Source organism: Mustela nigripes, chromosome 5 (genome assembly GCF_022355385.1).
Source record: "Mustela nigripes isolate SB6536 chromosome 5, MUSNIG.SB6536, whole genome shotgun sequence".
Classification (NCBI taxonomy): domain Eukaryota; kingdom Metazoa; phylum Chordata; class Mammalia; order Carnivora; family Mustelidae; genus Mustela; species Mustela nigripes.
Window position 1 is genome coordinate 123507416 of NC_081561.1, and position 22204 is coordinate 123529619.

The 22204-nt window shown below is 33.1% G+C and overlaps 1 protein-coding gene across 2 annotated transcripts in view; it reads left to right on the top strand.

Moving 5' to 3' along the window:
• The first annotated feature begins 1410 nt into the window (after nt 1-1410).
• Nucleotides 1411-22204, top strand: part of LIN28B (lin-28 homolog B) — a 128410-nt gene continuing 107616 nt past the window's right edge. Inside the window, exons 1-2 of one of the 2 annotated variants that reach the window (XM_059399260.1) lie at nt 1411-1444; nt 9464-9651. In XM_059399260.1, the coding sequence (XP_059255243.1) occupies nt 1411-1444; nt 9464-9651 (222 nt within the window). Of the gene's footprint in view, nt 1445-9126; nt 9158-9463; nt 9652-22204 lie in introns of those variants that run through there. The other variant, XM_059399261.1, reaches the window with a different exon arrangement.

Here is a 22204-nt window from a genome sequence, read left to right on the forward strand (position 1 = left end):
ATATCTTCATCATTCAAACTTATAATAGCATTTAGCTAACTTTCTTACACCATTTGATTTTCACTTTATTAAATCTGCCATTTATAATTAAATGAATTATTTGAAAAAATTTTAGACAAATCCGTATTGATTTTTACACGTCTTTCGAATATCTTGGTTTGAACTTTTCTGTAACTATAAGCACATAGAGAAGATCAAACATAGGCTGTGTTTCCAAGTGCAGTAGAACCCTGCACTTGGAAAAGCCTTCATTTCGTTTTCAGAAGAAAATTAGATTGCAACTTAAAGAATTTACACATAATGGCTTATTTTTTGTGAGTTGATATGGTAGATGTAGTGTATAAAGGTTGGTTAAGGGAAGAAAGACAACCCTGGGTGGTAGCAGGTGAGTGGATGCATGTTCAAACCAATCTATTTTCCAAACCTCCATAACTCTAAACCCAGGGAAAAAATGTTAATTCAGTGGTCAGCAGTTTCTCTTCCAATCGCTATACTTCATTACCAGGTAACCTCTTTATTTCAAGTTTTATTGTGTCATGAGATCTGCCAGTGGATGTATTAAAAACATTAGTATTTACTCATATTTTTGAAATAAAACTGTTTTTTTCTTTTTAAGTTGTAGGTTCATATATCTTAGATACTTTTAATTAAATATACTTAGTGATTAAGCATACTACCATTAAAGTAATTTTTTCTCACATAGTATATAAATGTAATGGACCCAATATGAATGGTATAGTACCACAATTATATTCTCATGATTTATCTTATAAAATATCTGAAGAGTCAAATAAGTTCATCAATAAAATGTTAAGTTAGGTTGATTTTTTTTTTAAGATTTTATTTATTTATTTGACAGATAGAGATCACAAGCAGGCAGAGAGAGAGAGAGAGAGAGAGAGAGAGAGAGAGGAGGAAGCAGGCTCCCCGCTGAGCAGAGAGCCCGATGTGGGGCTTGATCCCAGGACCCTGAGATCATGTCCTGAGCCGAAAACAGAGGCTTCAACCCACTGAGCCACGCAGGCGCCCAGTTAGGTTGATTTTTAACAGTGGCTTAAAAAATAGGATTTTTAAATTACAGTGTAAAACTGAAAAAATTTAAAACTATTCTTCATGAAATTGGGTCATGAACAATTAAGAGTAATCTTAATGGTTTTGTTTAAGATGTTTTTTTTAAACCAATGTCCTTTCATAGGAATGAAAGGCAAGTTTATGCCAATTGGTTATGTGATTTTGCTGGGTGAGTCTTAAATTGTTAAAAAAAAAAAGTTTACAGGTCACTTCACAGAGTCAAACACCTAAGCATTTTATTGCTTTCTAATAAGCCATTAAATTGAAGAAGAGGCAATTATGTAGGCAATTAATGTAGTACTGACTTGAGCTCTCTGATTTTAGGTTCTTCAGAAGATGATGAGGTCATTCAACCAGGTTTCATCAGCCCCAGGTTAGTCTTTACTTTTTTTTTCCAATTAAATATTTAACTTAACTAAGGTTATAAAAAGGTTACTGGGGGCATATAAGAAAACTTGACTCCACTTTGGCAAGAAGGGTACCATATCCTACTGTACTCCAGATGATTTCATCTATAAACTCATACTCTCACCAGAATTGTGTGGAAGAAATATTCTAATTAACTCCTTTTTCCTTCTTATTTTAGCAGAATTGGATTTTGTGATTTCCTTTTCTGTTATTCATGCAAGATAGATAACAGATATTTAAATGCTTATGGAGATTTGTTGCTTATTCATTTTTGTAACTCCCATAACAAAATAGGAACTTAGAGATACCTGTTTGAATTAAATTAAAGGTAACACGGTGCTATTTCCAGATAATTTACTATAACATAAATAGCACGATATATTAAACATTTTTCAGTGATTCAGGAAATTTTCTTAATCTGGAAGCTCCATTTATTTTGCTTTTCAAGAACATTTATGAAATTTGTTCCTCATTATACTGCAAAAATAAATCATAGGAACTCTTAACAATTTAAACCTAGACTTTAAAAAATACATACCCTTTTATTTATTTAGGTGTGCTGTAAAACCTAGACTTTTGATATGTAAACCTTTTTTTAAAAGGTTTTTTTAAAATTTATTTATTTGACACTGAGAGAGATCACAAGTAGGCAGAGAAGCAGGCCTGGGGGAGGGGGGGGGTGCAGGGGAGAATGGGGACATGCTCTCTGCTTAGCAGAAAACCCCATGTGGGGCTCTATCCCAGGACCCTGAGATCATGACCTGAGCCAAGGTCAGAGGCTTAACCCACTGAGCCACCCAGATGCCCCAATAAGTAAACCTTTTATTACTGAAATTAACTGAAAACTTACTTTTCAGTAATAATTCTATTTGATGATAATGTAGTATTTGGTTTCTGCTGTGCTGAATTTAGTGTCTTGGGTCTACTTTTGATAAATACTATTTTCAAAACATACTTAAGTGCTGTAATATGACAAAGTTTATGAGCATTAGTAAGTACAAATAAAAAGCTGTTATTCTATTATTCTGTAAACTTATTAAATATAAGATTGCATGTAGCAAGAGGAAGTAGTGGAGATCAAATTTTTAATGAGGAAGCCACTGATCGGCTCTGCTATTTGACAGACACTTTACTTTTCTCTAGAGTGAATCCTTTGACATGGAGATGATGCTCTTAATCAGTATCCTGAACTAGAAGATTCTGAAAAGTTGCTACAATATTTTCATTTACCAACTAGTTGCTTCTTACTACTGGTTATATTTTTTCTCTGGTGGCAAATTGGAGGCAGTTCAGAGACCTTTCTCTTTTCTGTTGGGAAATAATGTTAACACCAACGTGTTAAGTGACTGCAATAAAGTTTCATGTCTGTGTTTCCTTGTGACTAAAAGTGTTGGCCAGGGAGAGGCTCCACTTTGACCAAAAGAAAGTTTATTTCCAGAGATTACGTTTAAGCTGAAAGACTTGAAGATTGACTGGTTCAGTCTCCTCACATTGCTGATGAGGAAACAGAGACCCAGAGAAGGTCAATGATTAGCCTAGGGTCATAAGGTCATTAAATGGGACCAGAACTCTGGCCTCCAGTTTCCTTTTCTTTTCCCTTTCCCTCTTTCTTTCTTCCTCCCTTCCTTCCTTCCTGTCTACCTACCTACCTTCCTTCCTTCCTTTCCTTCTCAAGTTTTATTTAGTTTAAGTAATCTTTACACCCAACATAGGGCTTGAACTCACTACCCCAAGATCAAGAGCCCCATGCTCTACCAAACTGAGCAAGCCAGGCAACCCTGGTCTTCAGTATATAGTTAGATATTTTTTCTCCACAGATTTGCTTCTCATGTAGGCATCTTCAAAGCCTGAAGATTTCTTCTCACTTGCCTAATCTTTTACTCCTGCTCTCTTTTTTCCTTTCCATTTTCCATCTACCCGTCTCCTTCCTGCAAATAAACCCAAAGTGAAGATATTAAAGAAATAACTTGGAAGCAGTCTATACTCTTATTTCAGTTTATTATTTCTTTTGATGAGATTAAGTTTTAAAGAATAAATTTTCATTCATTACAGGGAAAGACTTGTATGTTTATATTATTTAGTGTAATTTCTACAAACAAAATATTCACTGCAAAAATATTCTTAAATTATGAAAAATACATGTTCAAGTATTATAGGTGAAAAATATAACTCATTTTTTAAAATAAAACATGAAGCTTCTTTTTGTGCTATTTTGGGCAAAGTAATGTAATGCTTATCACCAAATGATCTTTCAAACCTATTTTTGTTCCAATTAAAGTCATTTAAGGAAGTTTTAAGCACAATTCAGAAAATATTTGGGAGGAATAATAACAAAATTTATATTTCTCCTTTTCATTGGGGGAGAAGTATGTTAATAGAATAGGATTTTTTTCTATTCCAGTTTTTTTAAAAAAGAAAGTTTCTACAAAATGGTGGTCTTAAAATAATGCTCCTTTTCTGAATTAATTGTGTTGCTTTAAATATCTTGCTGAAAGATAACTGATCAAAAAGGAAAGAAAGTTGTTTGCTTTTGAAATTTAAAGGCAATTTATCTGGAAAACTTCAGCTTTATGCTAATCGATTCCTGTTTTTCTGTAATTTAGTTACACCTGGGGAAATGTGTAAAGATATTTAAGGAAAAAATTTAAGAGATTTTTACAGCTATCTAAAAATTATCAAAAAATCCTCAAATTGGAACAATTGTATTTAAGCGAGAGCATTTTGCTTCCAGGTAAGGAAATTAAATGAGGACGGAATTTTGCTTTTTGGAAACTAAAACAAAATTACCCCCTCCCCCAATTCTGAAGTGTCTCTACTGTAAGACCAGTGCACCCAGGCAAGTACTCTTTCACTTGACTCCGTATTGTAAGTTTCAAGAAAAGTAATTGCGAGTAGTTTACTGATACGCAGTGAGTGGGAGGGATCGGGAACAGTTTGCACAACGTGTGGGTGCGCAGCTTTTGGCCAGCAAACGTCACTCCGGGCTCCAGCGTTGGTTCCCTAAAATGGTCCCTAGCTGCCCCTCCACCCCCTTCCCTGCATAAGTCTTTTCCTAGTCTCCAAAGGCGCATTGCCACATTTTCCCGGCTTCCCGAAAGGACGGCGCCAGAGTTCTGTCTGAAGACAGCTCCATTTTAGGTTTGACTTGATGGGGAAGTGGGGGTTGTGGTGGTGGTCAATCCCGGGTTCTGATTGCGCTCCCCTTTGACTTCACTTCTCCTAGATAGCAGACAGTCTGACATCTCACAGATAAAGGGACCAAATTATAAGTGCCATACATATGCAGTTAAAGAAGATTGTGCCAAGTGTTGCTTGCGTAATAGTAAAGGCAAGAGTTTCTTTTGTTTAGTGTTCTTGGGGACAAAATGACAAAATTAAAAGCCCTTTTTATTGAGAAATCACCAGCCTCTTTGGAATGGTTTGACTTCTGGAGAGGAGGTGGGGATGAGATGAATAAAGGGAAAGGTGACTGGGGAGAGAAAGGGCACAGGAAGTTGCTGGGGCGGGCGGTGGAGGGAAAGGGCGGATCCGCTGGCCTGGGGGTCTTGGCGACCCTGGGGCGCAAGCTGCGCGGGAAGATTCGCGGCTGCGAAGGTAGCGCTGGGGCTGCAGACCCCGGCCTTATTTGCCGGGAGGAGAGCACCGGTGGAGTCGCTCTCCGCAGTGCCACGGCCCCTCCTCCTAGTTTTAAGAAGAACCGAAGCATTGTTTCTGCTGGAATAGAAGTCACTCATTGCTTATAGTTGACAGCAACTTTGGTGGCTCTGGCACCTCTTTAGGCTCCTTGCATTGTACTCTTGGAGTTTTGGGAGGAAAAAAAATAAAAGGAAAGAAAGAAAACATCCAAAAAAATATGTACCTCATTTTTTTAAATGAAGAAGAGATTTTAAGTTGTGATGACGAACAGGCATATGACAGGTTAATTCCTTAATTTTCTCCCCAGTGTGTTGATGATTCTTTGTAACTACTTGAACTCATTTTTGAAACATTTTGAAAGAACTATGATAAATCAAACTACTAAAAGATTTGGCTTTCACAAAACATGCGTTTTGAGTCAAACACAGGTCTTTCTGGCACTAAAAACAAGTAGGAAATGAGAAAAAAATTAAAACCAGAAGACTTCAGGAAGGTGACAAATTAGAAAGCATTCTAGGAGATTCATAGGACTATTTTCTGTGAAAGAAGCACTCTTAGAGCTTAAAGAGATTATGGTCAGTTTTATAAAAGGATCTTCAGCAGAAAAGATGAATCTATTTAAACGACAATGCCATGTCCCTGAAATAGTGATATTTTTTGTCTCACTGTGTCTCCTTCCTTCACTCCCTTCCCAATTTGCTCCCCTCTTCCTTTTTTACTCTTTCTCTTCTCTCCCTCTGTCTTTCCTCCCCATCCCCCAGGTATGTACACGTATTTGGCTTAAATTCTTTGTGAATGAATGTTAGAGGATTTCTCAGAGTTCCCAGTTGGAAAAAGCCTTCTACACAACTTGAAAGGCTGATGTCCCTCTCAGGAAATGAATGAGTCGATAACCTCTGACACCAGTGACCAGTCCAGTGAACCCTACCTTAATTCCACTAATACTGGAGGCCCCCAATCAGGCGGGGCTCTGATTCTCATAACCATACCATTCAATGTGGTTCAGTTATGGTATTTACAGTTTTCATATATAGATTGATAGGTTTGAATCTCATCAAATTTAACAATTAGCAAGGGTTTCAGATTCCACCTATATATTGTTTCTGATTTTTATGATGATTAAACTATCTTCGAATTAAAAATAAACTTACAGATAAAATATTGTTTACCATAAATGTGTGTTGGTGACAACACTAGACTATACTGGTCTATGAATTTTATGATAATTACTTTAATAAATAATGGCACTTACCCTTAATTTCCATGAATACTTTTTCAGATTGTTTTTCTGTTACCAGATGTTGATTTTTTCAGATGTTAACTTTTTTATCAGATGTTGATTTTTAAAAGCAATTCTCTCATTTAAGATATAAAAAAGAAATAACTTATTTTAAATTACTTTTTTATATTTCAATATTATGTAAAATGTTTAACCTGAAATGCCATTGTTAAAGTTACTTCATTGTAGGTCAGTGTAATTAATGCCTAAAAATGTTTTGTTAGCAAATAATTTTTTGAGCACTTTTGTTACTCTTGCAAAATCATTTGGGTTTTTACATTTTTGCTTCCCTCCCTACCAGCTAGAACATGGTTATTCTCCCCAAAGTAAATAAATGAGAAAGCTTTACCTCCTTTTCTGGGAAGCAACAAAAGAAATAAACATGAAAAATCTTTCCAAATTGATCAGTCTTGATTGATGCCTTTTACCAAAAAAGGCTGAAAAAAACATATTTACATGCCCCCATTTATTTCAGTTCTGAACCAATTAGTATGAATTTATATTTAGTTATTTAATATGGGGACGAGGTGTAAATAGGTGCATTTTGTGGGTTTTCAAATGCTTTTAGATTCAGAATCCCCACATTTTAGTTTGTGAGAAACAGTGGCTGGAGTTAGGAGTGTAGTCATGTTTGAAGAGCCAGGAGGGGGATTGCGGGTAAGGTGGGGGAGGGTCAACTCAGTAGCTTTGCCCAAGGGAAGTGGTATCTGTACAGTTTCTTCGTAAACTGCTTGTTTAAGAAAATGGGGGGTATGGTAGGGGAAAGAGTGGTGGGGCTTTTTAAGGTTTCAAAAGCGAGTTGTATTTTATATTTTAAAGGAAGTAAAGCATTTCTAGTTGATCCATAATATTTATTGTATTCGATGAGGGCGGTAATATTGGAGTCAGCATCTAGTAATGAACGATCGTTTGAATCAATTTGAAAGGTAAAAGATAAGCATTTTGAAACTGGGGCCAGGCCAGAGAAGGGACAGTGGGAGCCTAATCCGTTATTACATTTTCGTTTATTTGACTCGTCTGTCCATTGGTAGTGGACTTTTTAAATGTCAGGGTCCAATCAATATGATATGAATTTACCTTTTTTCTCCCACTTGCCCTCTTTCCTTTCCCCTCCCCCCGCCTGCCACCGATTTTTTTTTTCCCTCCCCCACCTCATTCTCTGGCTCTGCAGCCGCCTGTGCTGGCGGCTCCTCTTCACCTCCCCTGCCTGGCGCTCCCCTCCCCCTCCCTGCCCTACGTCGTCTTGCTCTTGGGGAACAATTGCCGCTGATTGAGGTTCACTCTATGTTAGGCTGGAAAACTGGTCTGTTATTTAGGAAGTCATTAATCACATCTCCTCCCCCGGAAAGAGATGGCGGAGAAACCTGTGAAGTACAATTCCCCCTTCAAAATGTTCAGAAATGATAAACCTAAACGTAATTTGAGTACGTGAAGGTGCTAGCGATTTTTCCGGTAGGGTCTTATTTTAAAATTTGAAAAAAATTTCTGGGCACGATCAGGTAATTGTACGCTTTCGTCTTATTGTATGTGTATGTTACTATTATCCAAAGTTTCGTGGAGATGTAATTAGGTTTAATGAGATCGTTTGTAAATTATATATTTTTCTCTAAGAATTGAATTAAATATGAAATTTGCACTCTGGGCAGGTTTACTCCTATGGAACAGCTGACTTCTTAGGGGGGAAAATAAAGCGTAACATCGGTTGCTTTATTTAAATGGCTTTTTCCCCCTAAATGAGATTATTTAGACAGGCTTGTGTGTAAGGCACGCGTGTGCACATATATGACTGCCGTTTTTCTAAATCGACGATTCATAGGAACCCTCTATTGTGTTTAAGTAAGAGCACGAAATCAGCATTCTGATTTATCGTAAAGAAGAGTCTCAAATTCTCTTTAAGATAACATGTTTGAGTTTTTCATGTTCATTCATAAATTATTTTGATGTCAGCATAGATGAAATGGCGATTGGTTATCTCTTCCTCTTGCCAGCCCCTTAAGGATCCGAGGTGAAATTAGTAGCAAGAAAGCATGTAATTGACAAAGTCACGTGGCTCAGGGGGCCAGAAACTGGAGAGAGAAGAGAAAAAAATCAAAAGAGGGAAAGCACATTAGACCATGCGAGCTAAATTTGTGATCGCACAAAATCAAGATGTTAGATTGATGCAGAAGATCACTCCGTTCCAAAGGGAAACTTTTCATCTCACGAGTTTGGAGCTGAGGGCCCGTGGGGCAACATGGCCGAAGGTTAATTTTCTTTTCTATTGTTTTACTGTGATTTTCTCTCTTCCTTTCTCTCCACCCTCCCCCTTTCCCACCCTTCTTTGCCCGTCCCCCCCTTCCCCTTTTACCCCAATACTGGGCATTACCCCCGCTCCCCATTGCGCAATGGGGCTTTCTGCAACCTATTGTTATAGATCTCCAAAAATGTTTTGTACCGCCCACACTGATTCACAACTTGAAAAGCTTTCAGTGGGCTATTGTTTGAATTGTTTGAGTGTGATTAAGCGCAGTTTCAGTTAGTGAGCCCAAGAAAACTTTTATACACCTGCCCCCTCCCCCATTCCACCCCAACTTTAATTGAAAGTTGTTGGGGGGAGGGGAATGCACAGTGCAAATAACCCTGGATTCGCTGCTGCCGCATGTGCACTAACTAGTTGTAACCATCTTCAGGATTTCTCTTTCCTCCTCGTGCCCTCAGGAGAGAATAGTTTCGCTGAAAATTTCTCTTTGTAAATGGGATCAGTGTTAAATCAGCAATATGCAAGTAAAATATCCCATGCTGTACTGTAATATGTGGCTGGAAAATGGAGTTAAATGAAAAAGTACACGTATGTACAGAAAAGTGGAAGTTGATGTGATCGATAGAACAGTGTGGCTCCCGCCTCCCCCGCTTCCCCCTTTTAACCCTTTCCTTTTAAATATTTTCTGTAGAAAAAAAGAATCAACCATTTTTTGTTTCTATTTCTAACCCCCATGCCCCAATCAGGTTTGTTTGTTTTTTTCCCTCTCTCTTTCAGTGAACAGTTTGGGAGTCCAGTCTAACTGACTCTTTTTGTCCTGTTATACTCAGGCGGGGCAAGCAAAGGTGGTGGAGAAGAGCCCGGGAAGCTGCCGGAGCAGGCAGAGGAAGAATCCCAGGTTCTGCACGGAACTGGCCACTGTAAGTGGTTCAATGTGCGGATGGGATTTGGATTCATCTCCATGATAAACCGAGAGGGAAGCCCCTTGGAAATTCCAGTCGATGTGTTTGTGCACCAAGTAAGCCAAACTTCTTTAACCACCCCTCCTTTCTCTTTTTTTCCATGTGCTGGAGTTGGTCAGTAGGTTTGTCAATGGACATACACTGAAAAAGGAAATCTTCCTTACCATCCTGAGTTAATTCGGTTTTTAGGGTATGTGTACGGACCCCTTACTGTGTATCTTTTACTAATCAGAAAATGAAGTCTTTGAAATTTCATTGCTATGGTGCTGGTTGACATTATTAGGAAGTTCCCCTCTTCATTCGACAGCGAAACTGCTGTAGCGTGGCTTCCGGTGTTACCGGTTACAATATACTCTGTTGCCTAGGCAGAGTGAACGAGTGGGGAAATGAATGAAGAGACAGTGATCATTTTAAGTTTAAAAACATTGCTATTATAGGAAATCTCTGGATTCCCTTACTTTTGGTATCTTTAGTCGCAGTAGCTTCCTCTATTTATTTGTTTCTGCTTCCCGGAGAGTCATTTGTAGAATCAAATAAAAATAATTTGATTTTATAGTAAAATAAAATAGAACACCGTTGGCCTACTGTGGGTTTGAAGAAATGTCAAGAGAAGATGTTTGGTAATCAGGTATTTTGGAAATGTGCTCCCTTTTAGGGCATAGGTCCAAGGATCCTGTCTCTTTAAGAAACTGAACTCAAAAAACATGTGGCCAGCTGTGGCTCTAGTTTGTATATTTAAAATGTTCTCCTCTGCTACTTTGAATAAATTTCCACCATTGCTTATATCATGTTGTAATTTTGTAAAATGCTTAAATACCAAACAGAATGTCATTGCTTATCATTTTCAAAATTTTAACCTGGAAACAAGTGAATTAATGCCTCTTCCATTTTCACTCCTCTATTGCTTAATCTAGTAAAAAGAAAAAAAATTACAATCTGTGAGCTTGATTATTTCATTGAAAGAAGGTAATTCTCTGTAAGGAATTCTTAGGAATAAAGGGATTTAAGACCAAAGAGGTTTATTTTGGCTTGACATTTAAGTTTAAAAAATTGAATGAAATGCTCTCAATACTACAGGTTGACAGATACATGCAAGAAATACTTAGTGTATTTGCATGAAAAGTATATATTTTATTTGATACTGTGTTGCATGTTCCTGGTAATATTTACAACCTCCTATACTCCCCAAGGAATATCATCTTCAAATTAAGTATATAAACAATAGAAACATATGAAACCATTCTGTTTTGATCTGTTGTCCTGTGGTGGTTGGTAGCTTCCTGACCTTGCTGTGTGGTGTGTGTTTTCCTTTCCTAAGGGCCTTGCCATCAATATTGGCTGTTTACATGTGGAAGGATCAGCATAATCTGTGAATTGAAACAAGGTTTAAACATATAAATAGAAGTCCATAGACAGGCTACTGGATTTTATGCCCCCTACTTTATTGTAAAATGAACCTACATTTTCTGCTTTTTTTCCCTCCCTATACTGAATGACTGAAATCATTGACAAATCCATTTTCTCTCAGGCTCTGGCTTTCCCCACTTTGAACCTTCTTGAGGTTGTTAAATTGTTCTTTACGATCTCATAAATTTGTTTTATAGATGAATGAAAAAGAATAGCCCTTTTCTTCTTTGATCACACCTTGTTATAATTTGGTTTCCTGTGTTTACCTTTTAATACATTCAAATATTAGACATTTCATTAACCAGCATTAATCTTTAGAACCACAATTAATCCAAATTTAAGCTGTTTAATGGTTATATGTTGCTAAACTCAAGTGTACCCACTGAATTATGAAATAATATATTGCTGGAAAAGTTTTATTTACAGATAGTGTAGAGTTTCTAGAGTACAGATGTTGGTTATTAATATTAAACTTCCTTTAATCTTATGTTACAAATCACATATTTACTAATAAAACAGTATTAAAATGGTATATGAGAAAAATTCTCATAAAATGTGTATATTTGTATTCTTACATTTTTAGGAAGAAGTATGTAAAAAAGTCGATAAAACTTAAGTATTAGAATTTTTGTGATGTAAAAAACCAGAGCAGTGATACTCTTTAAATTAAAATTAGAAAATGATTTTTCAAGGAGTTTTTTTGATGACTACAGTGTTTGTTTTTTGAAACATATCTCACTTTTTTCCTAAAGGGAAATTATGTAGTTTTCAGTTGCTTTTTTTTTTTTCTTATTGATTTAGATGCCTTGGTAGAGGAGTTTCTCTTATATTGAGACTCATATAAATTGCATATAAATCATATGAAAAATTGTTTTGAACAAGGCAGGAATCCTACAGATTTTAGCCAAGCAATTGTAATAATTAGATGTTTATAAATGATGTCTGCAGGCATGATGTCAGCATCACTTACACAATCAGGTTACAGCTCAGGACCATTTAACAAAAGTTTTTAAAATACTTTTCAAATCACTATTTTACTGCCATTTTTACTGTATGAGAATTTTGGAACACATATTATGTTTAATGTATAATTAAAATTAGATTTTCCTCCATTATGTCTATATACTATTTTGTTATGAAAGAATAACCATTGTTGGTAATTAGGAATTTTAAATGCTCAACTGGACCAATATCTACTCATTATTTTAAGTACATGGAATAGTTTTGGGGTTGTTTTTTTTTTAGTCTTTAGAAATACATGTATCACTAGGTATTTTTTAAGTATTATGAAACATTTTTAATTGTATATATTTGGGGAAATAAACAATGATTTAGTTTGACATAATATTTAAAACTTCATGCCATGGCTCCCAGGAATTTTTTTTCCTTTAAAAAATATTGACTACATATACTTCAATAATAAATAAATAAAATACATAAAAATAAACAGGAATAACAAAAAAAATCTCTACTGCAAAGAATTTAGTTGCTATGAAATGAGGAGAATACATGCATGTGTAGTTTTAAAATAGAGCTGTACATTCATAGTTAACGTAATTCTATTTAAAATGTGTTGGCAAGAATACAGTCACATTTTCTTCTAGTCTCTGTAGTGTCACCAACATCTCAAAAATAAACATGACTTGGGTGCTGTACTTTTCTTTATCTTTAGACTTTTTGATAAATGCAGAGAGATTCTGCTATTTGAGAATGTTATGTGACCATTGGTAGTTTAAAAATGACAGTCTCATTTGACTTCCTAATATTAACTTGTGGTTTAAATGATCATATGATTATGGGCTGGTAATATGTGTATTTTGACACACATTAATTTGGAAACTTGATAGCATTTAATAATACTTTTAAAAACTTACAAGAATATATAAATACTATGTTTTTGAAATTTAACAATAAGCTGAGTACAGCTTATTGTTTTTTAGTTGTTCCTTAAAATATTTAATAATTAAAACTGGAAAATCTTGATGATGATTTAGTTTGTAAATAGGGTATGTTTGTAGGAATTTCTTACTTGAGAGTCCAGTGCAAAGCACAGAGATTTGTCTCTTAATTGAATTAAGAATATACATACATGGTTAGTACAGATTTGTAAGTCTAGGTTGCTACTAAGGTAATTTTGTTAGTGAGAGTACAATTATTTTGTAAGTGCTAATAATTAATATTTCTTTTAGTTTATCGTTACTGATAAGTTCAAAGAAATTGCATCCACAGTTAGATTGTGGGATAACATGTTTAAATTACCTGGAGAGGTCTCTTACAACCTTTTGAAATATTATAAACTTTGACAGAACTTAAATATTTAATGATAGTTTAGGTGACTCACATGGTAAAGTTAGATCTTTTTGGAGTAGGGCAGTGTTCCCTAATAACTACTTATTGATGTTTATTATCATGTAAGTTTTTCTTTACATAAAATTTGGTATTTATTTCCAAAAGTCATTTTCTTACCTAATAAGAAAAAGTAAATCTTATTTTGTTGGGGGTGGGGTGCAGAATCCATTCTCTTTATTTTCCTCTCTTCAGCTCATTTGCATAATAATATTTTCTTGCTTTTTCAGTTATATATCTGTTATTCTTTGCCGTCACTATGGTATAAAGAATTCTTAACATAAATGTATTTCATTTATTTCACTGCGTACATAAGAATTTTTTTTTTCTGGAGAGAAAAGTGTAATTTCAAAATGTCTATAATTTAGCTACCATTACTTGATTAGGCTTAAATATTTATTAATAATTTGGTTTTGAATTCTTAATTTACCTTCCACGTATTGATGTTTTCTTCTTATGCTCTTTATTTCTGACTTATACTTTGATCTTAATGAAAAACACAAATGTCTGTGTTACAACGATTTATATTTTTTATGTTCCTTTTATTACTTTGCTCAGAAAATATCTCAAAGCGATGGAAATAGAAGAAATAACAATAATTGGTATAACTGAGATAAATTTAAAGCATTTTTATTAACAGTATAGGATATGAAAACTTTTCGAGATAAATAATTTTTAAATATATGAAAATTTTATGTATTATACACAGTTCAGTTGATGTAGCAGACAGTTCATGTCTCAGTGGTTATTAATTAGGCAATTTATGAAAACAGATTTATACCAGTATGTTCTTGTTTAATGATTTTTTTCATAATATTTCATTACCAATTTATTAGCCATCTTTATTTTTATCATAGGTTAGCATGAAAACATTTTTCACATGGAAAATAATTGTGGTTATTATTATTCTTGGGGCTGTTGAAAATGTCAGTGTCAAAAACTATTTAGATAAAGCAAAATCTTAGCAATTATAAAAATACCACTTAGCAGTTACAGCTCATTTGTTAGTGAGTTACACATTTTAATGTTTTGAAAGTGGTTCCTAAAACTACCAAATTTTCAAGATGATTTGCTGAGTTAACCAATTTGGAAGAATCCTAAATGAAATGCTTTAAAGCTATTTAATTAGAAAATTACATGTAAAGACATTTAAATCAAAATTTTATGACTTTTATTGTTTTAAAAGATATTAGGTACTTTCTGATTTTCAAATGCTGGTCCATTTTCAAGACACTTTTTTTGTTTTGTTTTTGTTTACTTCTAAAAGATATTTTTATCCTAATTCAATTTAAACATGAAGTGTGAATTGACCACATGTTTAAAATAGTCTTCCTCATGTTAAAGACTATTGATGCATATTAATTGTACTTCAGTAAAAAAATGAGTAAAGATGATTGTATTTTCCTCTTATTTTTTATTTTTCTTTTTTTTAAAGACTATTCACAAAAAATTAAGGCAATAAATCAAAGAATTGTTTTTTAAACAAATATGTGAGAAACCACTTACAAGTATTTAGCATAACAACTTTAACATACCTTTAACAGAATCTTAGAGTTCTTGGGTTTCATAGGAAGTTAAAAACTTCTTTTGTTGCCTACATTCAACATGGTGGATAAAAAGTGAGATCATTGTAAATTTTGTTGCTCTGGGGCAGCAAGAAAGCCCTATTATTTAAACTTGCCAGAATTCTTTCTGTTCAGAAATTACAGATAGTTTTATATATCTTAACTGAGTAGTTCTTTTGGTATTGTGATTAACCTAAAAGTTACTAGTTAAAAATATGGTGTGCTGGGTTTTTATTTCTAATCCAAGTATAACCTAAACAAATAAAGTGAGGTTATTTCTGATTAATTAAACTGGAAATATATTTAAATATGATATTCTTTTGTATTGATTTGGAACTACATATGAAATAGAGTTTTTAAATTATTATCAATTCTATAATTATATCTTGAGATATTTCTCACTGAATTTTAAGTAATAAGAAATACAGCTTGTTCAACATACAGTTACTATAGGTTATGACATTGTAACATATACAGTACATAAGAAACTTAAATGGTTTATATTCTTCTCTAAAATAATTTGATTATAACAGTTTCTAATACTGAAAAGTTAACAGTAACATATTCAAGAAAATATATTGTAGATCAGTGGGGTACATTTAGAAATTATCTTTTAATGAGTACTTCTATTGAATGAGTAACAAAACTATTTGTTATATTGCATTTTGATATATCAGGATTGTCTTATTTTCCATCTAGTAACAAATTGGAAAATTATCTGAAAATTACAGAACCCCCCAGTGTCTAAATATTTGACAATTTGGAAATGCCGTCTAACCTAAGATTTATAGACATTTGATAGATTTAGTTTTGTCTTACCTTTTTATAACCAGCAGCAAATTGGAGTCATTAATACCTAACTTTTGAGGCTGTCATAAAAGTTGTATAGCAAGTCTGTGTTTAATAAATAAACTAAAATGTAACCTAGTCACAATAAAATCACAGATAAGTTATGTTCAGTGGCATATATTCATAGTAGAAAATTAAATTGATATCTTCTTTAATGTGGTCTCTTTAAAATTGGGAGAATGTGTTATATAATGTTAACAGCTTAATTTCCATTATAGTGAATTACAAGCATTTTATTATAATTTTATGTCATAGTGTTTAATATTGTTTAAAATACAGGATATAAATTGAGACTTGGAAATGAATTAGTTATACAGGTTGTTTTAATAGTTTGTTTTATCATGAGATTTTATATGAGTATTAAGTTGTACATATCCAGTTTGTATATCCTTAAGTATAAGCTAAAGAAAAAGTATTATTTTAAATAGACCTGCTATGACAATTTAATACCTTTTGCTGTATAACTAAGTATTTAATCTTTGTGAGGTACTATCTAGTGGCATAGCTTCTGGTCAAATGGATCAGTATTCAAATTCCAGTTCATTGTTTGTAGAGGAAGTGAGTTATCTTGTCAGTGTCTAGGGTCTCATAAAGGGAGGGGACAAAACAGTAACCACTTTTGTATAGGGTTATTATGAGGATTAAATGTTATTACACATGTAAAGCATTTAGCACTGAGCCTGAGAGATAGTAAGCACTCAGTGATGTTTGTTGCACATAGTTAATATTACTAAGAAGTGGTAGTGCAGTAGACTAAGGGATAAAGGATCAGAAATGGAAGTTTGGATTTGGCTCTGCCACTTGGTGGTTTTCTTAGTTTTGGCTAGTTACTTTTTTTGAGCTTCAGTGTTCCTATAGGTGAAATGTGTTCACTAATATCTTTCCTCCCCATTTTTCAGAGTTAAGGAAAGGGCTCATTGAGGTAGTATACATGAAAATAATTTAAGAATGTAAGAATACCGGGTTTTAGTTTAAATTTCTATTTTGAGCACTATATTTTTATTAATACTCTCATCATGTAAACCGTTAAAATTTTTAAAAGTAAGCTCATGTCATTTATTTTTGGCATTCTCTGCTTATTAAGATACAGTTTATATAGAATGAAATTCTCTAACATAAAGTTTCAGTTAGATGAGTTTTGACAAATTATGAACCACCACCACAGTCATGATACGGAACATTTCATCTCCCCCAAAAGTTCCCTTGTGTCTCTTTATAGTCATTCACCCTTGAAGACAAGAAGTTTAGTTGTTCTATATGATTATTGATATGTCATAGTAACTGGTTAATTGACCCGGCCTTTTTAACTTTATCACCTTAGACATAAACTACAATTCAGTATCCTTTATCAAATCCAGCCCACACTTGATTTTGATTTTTTTTGTTGTTGTTTTTCTCAGAGTTATCTGCTTGCTTTTTTTACTAGTAGTTTCTATGTTTGTGAAAGTAAGATTAATTAGTATGCATTTCACTGGTCTTCTGTGTTGATTTCATTTATCCTTATGGTACTTTTTCATGCAATGTAAACTCATTGCCTACTTAAAGGGCATAATAAGGCTTGCTGATACTCATATTTCTTGTTAGAAATTTAATGAATTTCTATCTCACTGAGTAAACAATCTTAAGAGGTGTTAATTGACAAGATGGTTTACTGTGTAAAAGTACTAACTTGTAAGAAAATCGTTACTCTAGAAAAATTTCTGGTACTATATTTATTCAAGTATTTTTTTATTGATCACATAGTAGTTGTAAAGCACTGTGGGGTGATAAAGATTAAGATTTCTGCTCTCCAGTTTGCTACATATTATTTTCTTCTTTCTAGCAAACTTTTTAATAAGATTTTTCCAATTCTCATTCTTTTCATACAAGGTATAAAAGCAGTGGATCATTTTTCCCATGAACCATTCACTTTTTTATGAAACCTAGTTATGCAGCTTCTACCCATTTAAATTGGGGTCAACTATGATAAAATAATAAATGTTAGCTTTCAAATTTTGAGCTAAATACAGTGATTTCTTATCAGTCTTAAAATACATAGTTTTCAGATTTCTTATGTAGGAACTTTTTTTTACCAATGTTTAGAATCATTTTACTGTGTTATTAATAACACACAACTTTTACTAGCTGCTTTAACATTTTGTTATTAACAGTCCACTTTTTAAAATCAAAACCCACTTTAATTTATTACTTTGTTAGTCTTAAGTTGGCATTTATTTCAAAATCTTCTAATTTTGCTCAAAACTTAAAGATTTTTGTTCAGTTTTATTGTGCTGTATTATCTAAAGGCTCTATGTAAAATTCAAATTAACTTTACTCTGGCCATGATTTCTTCATGACCATTTATTTCCTTAGGCTTTGTAAGCAGTTGCCTAGACTATTACTGATAGTAAGTAGCTAGAATATTCCCAGATACTATAATGCCTAAATTCTTTTATCTTAACATTTTCTTCATTCAGGGGAATTCTTTATCCTTAGTTCAGTTTGTAACAGAAGTCTGACAACACAGGTTCTACCTATTGCTTTAAAAACTTAATGGATCTTTGATATATTGTGGAGCTTGAAATGAATTCTTTCAACTGTTTTACCAAAGTCTGACTTTAATAATACATCATTTTGCTTATGATATGGAAACACTGGTACTTGGAAACTAATTCCACTATCAACAACTTCCTTAAATAGATTAAATTATGTCAGAGATACATACCTAACACAGTTCTGTTTAAGTCACACATTTAAGAAGATAAATGAGTAATTTTTTTTTCATTTTTAATAAGTAAATAAAGCTTCCTTTTTTTAAGGACTGGTTAATCTATGAATCCCAAGTTTAATCACACAGTATTGAGCTCATTTACTTAACTCTCTAATTAAAATTTTTAGTTGAATACTAAATCTAAGGACAGTTGGATTTGCACGTTTGCCCCTTTCACTGTTTCCTCCCCCATGCCATTGAAGAATTTTGAATGGTGAGGAATTTGCGCCCTTTGGCTCAGGTTGCAGACCCACTTGATCAAGCCAGAGAAGCTGGGGTCAGAACTATTCATTGCTTATCTTTTCCTTGGGCCACTTGTAAATCCTGCCTTTCTGCTCTGTAAAAAATCTCTTTCTATTAGACTTATAATAAAGCCTGGTGTATAAAAATGGGCATAGTAGTTGATGCTTGATTGTGACTCAGCATGGGTTGATTTCACTAATTTAGAAGTTTTTCATTGCATTTCAACTTACTTGGTGTATATAATTTTATTTAAATACATGCTATTTCATAAGGTATTATAAAAGTACCCTGTTGGTAGTGAAAATGGGATGATAACGATATTCTATCTTGGGTTGAGAATTTACAGCTTTGAAATGTGGTGATTACTTTTAAGTAAATTGAATTAGTTAATTTCAATCAGATCTATAATAAGTCTCAAAGTATTTATTTTGTTTTGATATGTTTAATTTCCAGTATTTATGCTGACAGTTAAAATTTGCTTGAATCAATTAGAGTACAAGTTTATGAACTGTATCAGTAATGGTGTGAAGACTTTAAATATAGAGCCAGGTTTAAACAAACACAAAACACTTTGTTCTTATCTCAGCATCCCTTAAAAGTATACAGCTCTGGTTCAGGACCTCAGGACCACCCATCACCCTGGACATTGGATACTCCTATTTATTCAAGAAGCTTGTGAAGTATCTGTGTGCTGGTGGGGGATGGTGTGTGTATCTGTAAGGGAATCACAGTTAGGTGATTTTATCCCAACAAAAGCAGCAACATTGTTTATAAACTGAATTAGGTCCCTATAGAACTTTGTAGATGTGAAAACTAACTTACATTAAATGCTTCTTATTTTCTGTAAGCTTTGGTTGCCGTTTTCACATTTTTGATGCTTTCAGAAGGTTCGAGTGGGCCCCCATTAAGATTAACCTCAATCCAGTACAGCTTTTTGGCTTGCAGGCCCCACCCATTGGCCTTGGATAACTAATACTGAGCTTTTGTTTCTTCCTGTAGAAAGGAAAGGAAAGAAAACTGTTCTTTCTCTTTCATTGTGTAAGTCATGTGACTTCCCTTTTGGTTAGCTACAGATAAGATGGAAGTGAATCTCAAAATGAATAAGATATCAAAGTTTTATGCATGTATGAAATATTCATGGAAATATTTATTGAATTCATGTGTTTTATGCATTAAAATATTTGTTTTCAAACAATTTTACCTCAGTTTACATACATGCTGTTGTTTTTTTAGGAAGCCCAAAAAAGGTAACTAAATAGATTTTTTAAATAATACTACTCTTTTTATCTACATTTGGTGTACTTACTTTTCTTTTAGCATCATTTGGGGTTTCTAAATTGTGGCTTATTTCTCAGAACTCAACAATGTAAAGGAAGTAGGAATGGTGGTTGGAATGATTTAGCAAGGAAAAACTGCTGGTAGGAAAAAAGAAAAATATGTTCTATAGGATTGCATGTAAATATAAGAAGAAATTAATTGGTTACATTTTCTCTTGTTCCTCTTTGGTCTAACCTTTCAGTAATAATAAGCATTATAGGTAGCTGTTTGGGAGAAAATGCTATGCAGCTCTTAGGCTATTAATATCAATGGACAAATATTTTAATATGAAGTTAAATAATTTGAGGAAAATGTTGATATTTCATTCTAATTGGTGATTGAATCATTAAATATGAATCATTAAATATTTAATCTTTAAGGTTATTTGAACTTGTTCTTAAGCTATCTTTTCAAGTATTTAAATTCTATTTTAGTAAACCATATAGTTCTCACTAAATAATAAGTAAAATATTTGAAATAATGGTAGTTTTAAAAGAGTATCTTTTCAAAGATTCTAAGATATAGTGTTCTTTAGCACATGATATTTCCAAGCACATAAATACTTTTAAAAGACTTCTGAGAACAATACTATTTTCAAATCTAGGATGCATTTTTATTTCAAATCTTATATTTCAATAAAATGTTCCAGACTGTTTTTCTATAGAAAAGCGTTGTTTTATTTTTATAGTCTTGCAGATCTTAAAAAGCAATGATATTTAATCCTATGAATTTGTTATCCTTGATATCAAGTTTCCTTGATTAATTAGATTTCACAATATGAAAAATTTGTTGATATATAGAAAAATTTCCTAAGTTTCTATTAATGAAAGTAGATATATCAGCTTTTGAATAACTAGGATCTGGTATGAAGTCTGTAATTAATGTGCTGGTCCATGCTTTCTTGACATTAAAATTTATAGCAAGTGATTTATTTTACATGTGTTTTACAACAGAATATTTCAGTTTCTGTTTAATTAATTAATATAAATATTTATTGACATTTTATTTAATGTTTAAATTATCACTAAAATTTTGCTTTTGGGAAAGGCTTAGGATACCAAATCTTTAAATTCTGTGGTCTTACTTTATATTCATTTAGGTAGCAAGTTATTCCTAGAACATCAAGGCTATTATTAAGTATTTAAATCTAGTATTGATATTTATTGTTGAAATAATCTAGCATCTTAGTGTCACTGTAAGTTTAAAATAAAAATATTAACAAACAAAAGCCTACTTTAAAAAAATGCTACTGGGATTTTTTGGTATGTGTTCTATGCTTTTTTTCTCCTGCCTCAAACAAATTTTAATATATGTAGGTGAAACGTTGAGTGATTTTCTTTTATAACTGTGTTTTTTTTCTGCAAAGTTTTTTTAAACTTGCACAGAGAAAATAATTTTTATAATGAATTTGGATGACTTTAAGTGACTTCATGTGTGTTCAAAAGTATAAGGCTCATTTGTGGAGGTAATATCATTTGGGATATTGCTACTCATTTTCATGGTGGGTTATTCTGACTATCCAGTTCATGAATGATTTAATTTCTAGATTTTCTTTCTCCTAAAATGAACTTCATAATAAATGGGAAATAATTGTTTAAATAGTTGCAATGAATGACAGGCCAAGAAACATGAACATTTGTTTCAGTACATATTCTTTATCTTAGGGTTTTCATGTTTATTTTTGTAAAGACATTCTGATTTTTAAAACTGTTAAGAGATAACATTTGGGGACTTGCCTTGTTAGGTGTTGACCACTTTCCCATCCTTTCTGCCATTACTTTAAAAAAAAAATATCTGGTCATTATTAAACCATTAATATGGGTAAAGGTAGTCTAGAATTTCCTATGAGATTCAATGTTTGACATACATTCAGTTACTCAGAATAACAAAATCTGAATGAGTTTTGAAAAATCTCATAAAATATTGGAAAATGTTTTCACAGTCTGAGGGCTGTGGAAAGGGAGGTAAGTTGCGGTAGATGGAGTGACTGGGTAATGGGCATTAAGGAGGGCACGTGATATGATGAGTGCTGGGTATTCTATTCCACTAGTGAGTCATTGAACATTATATGAAAAACTAAAAAGAAGAATGTTTTCAGAGTAAGATTTTAAGACAGGAGAGTTAATTGCTTTA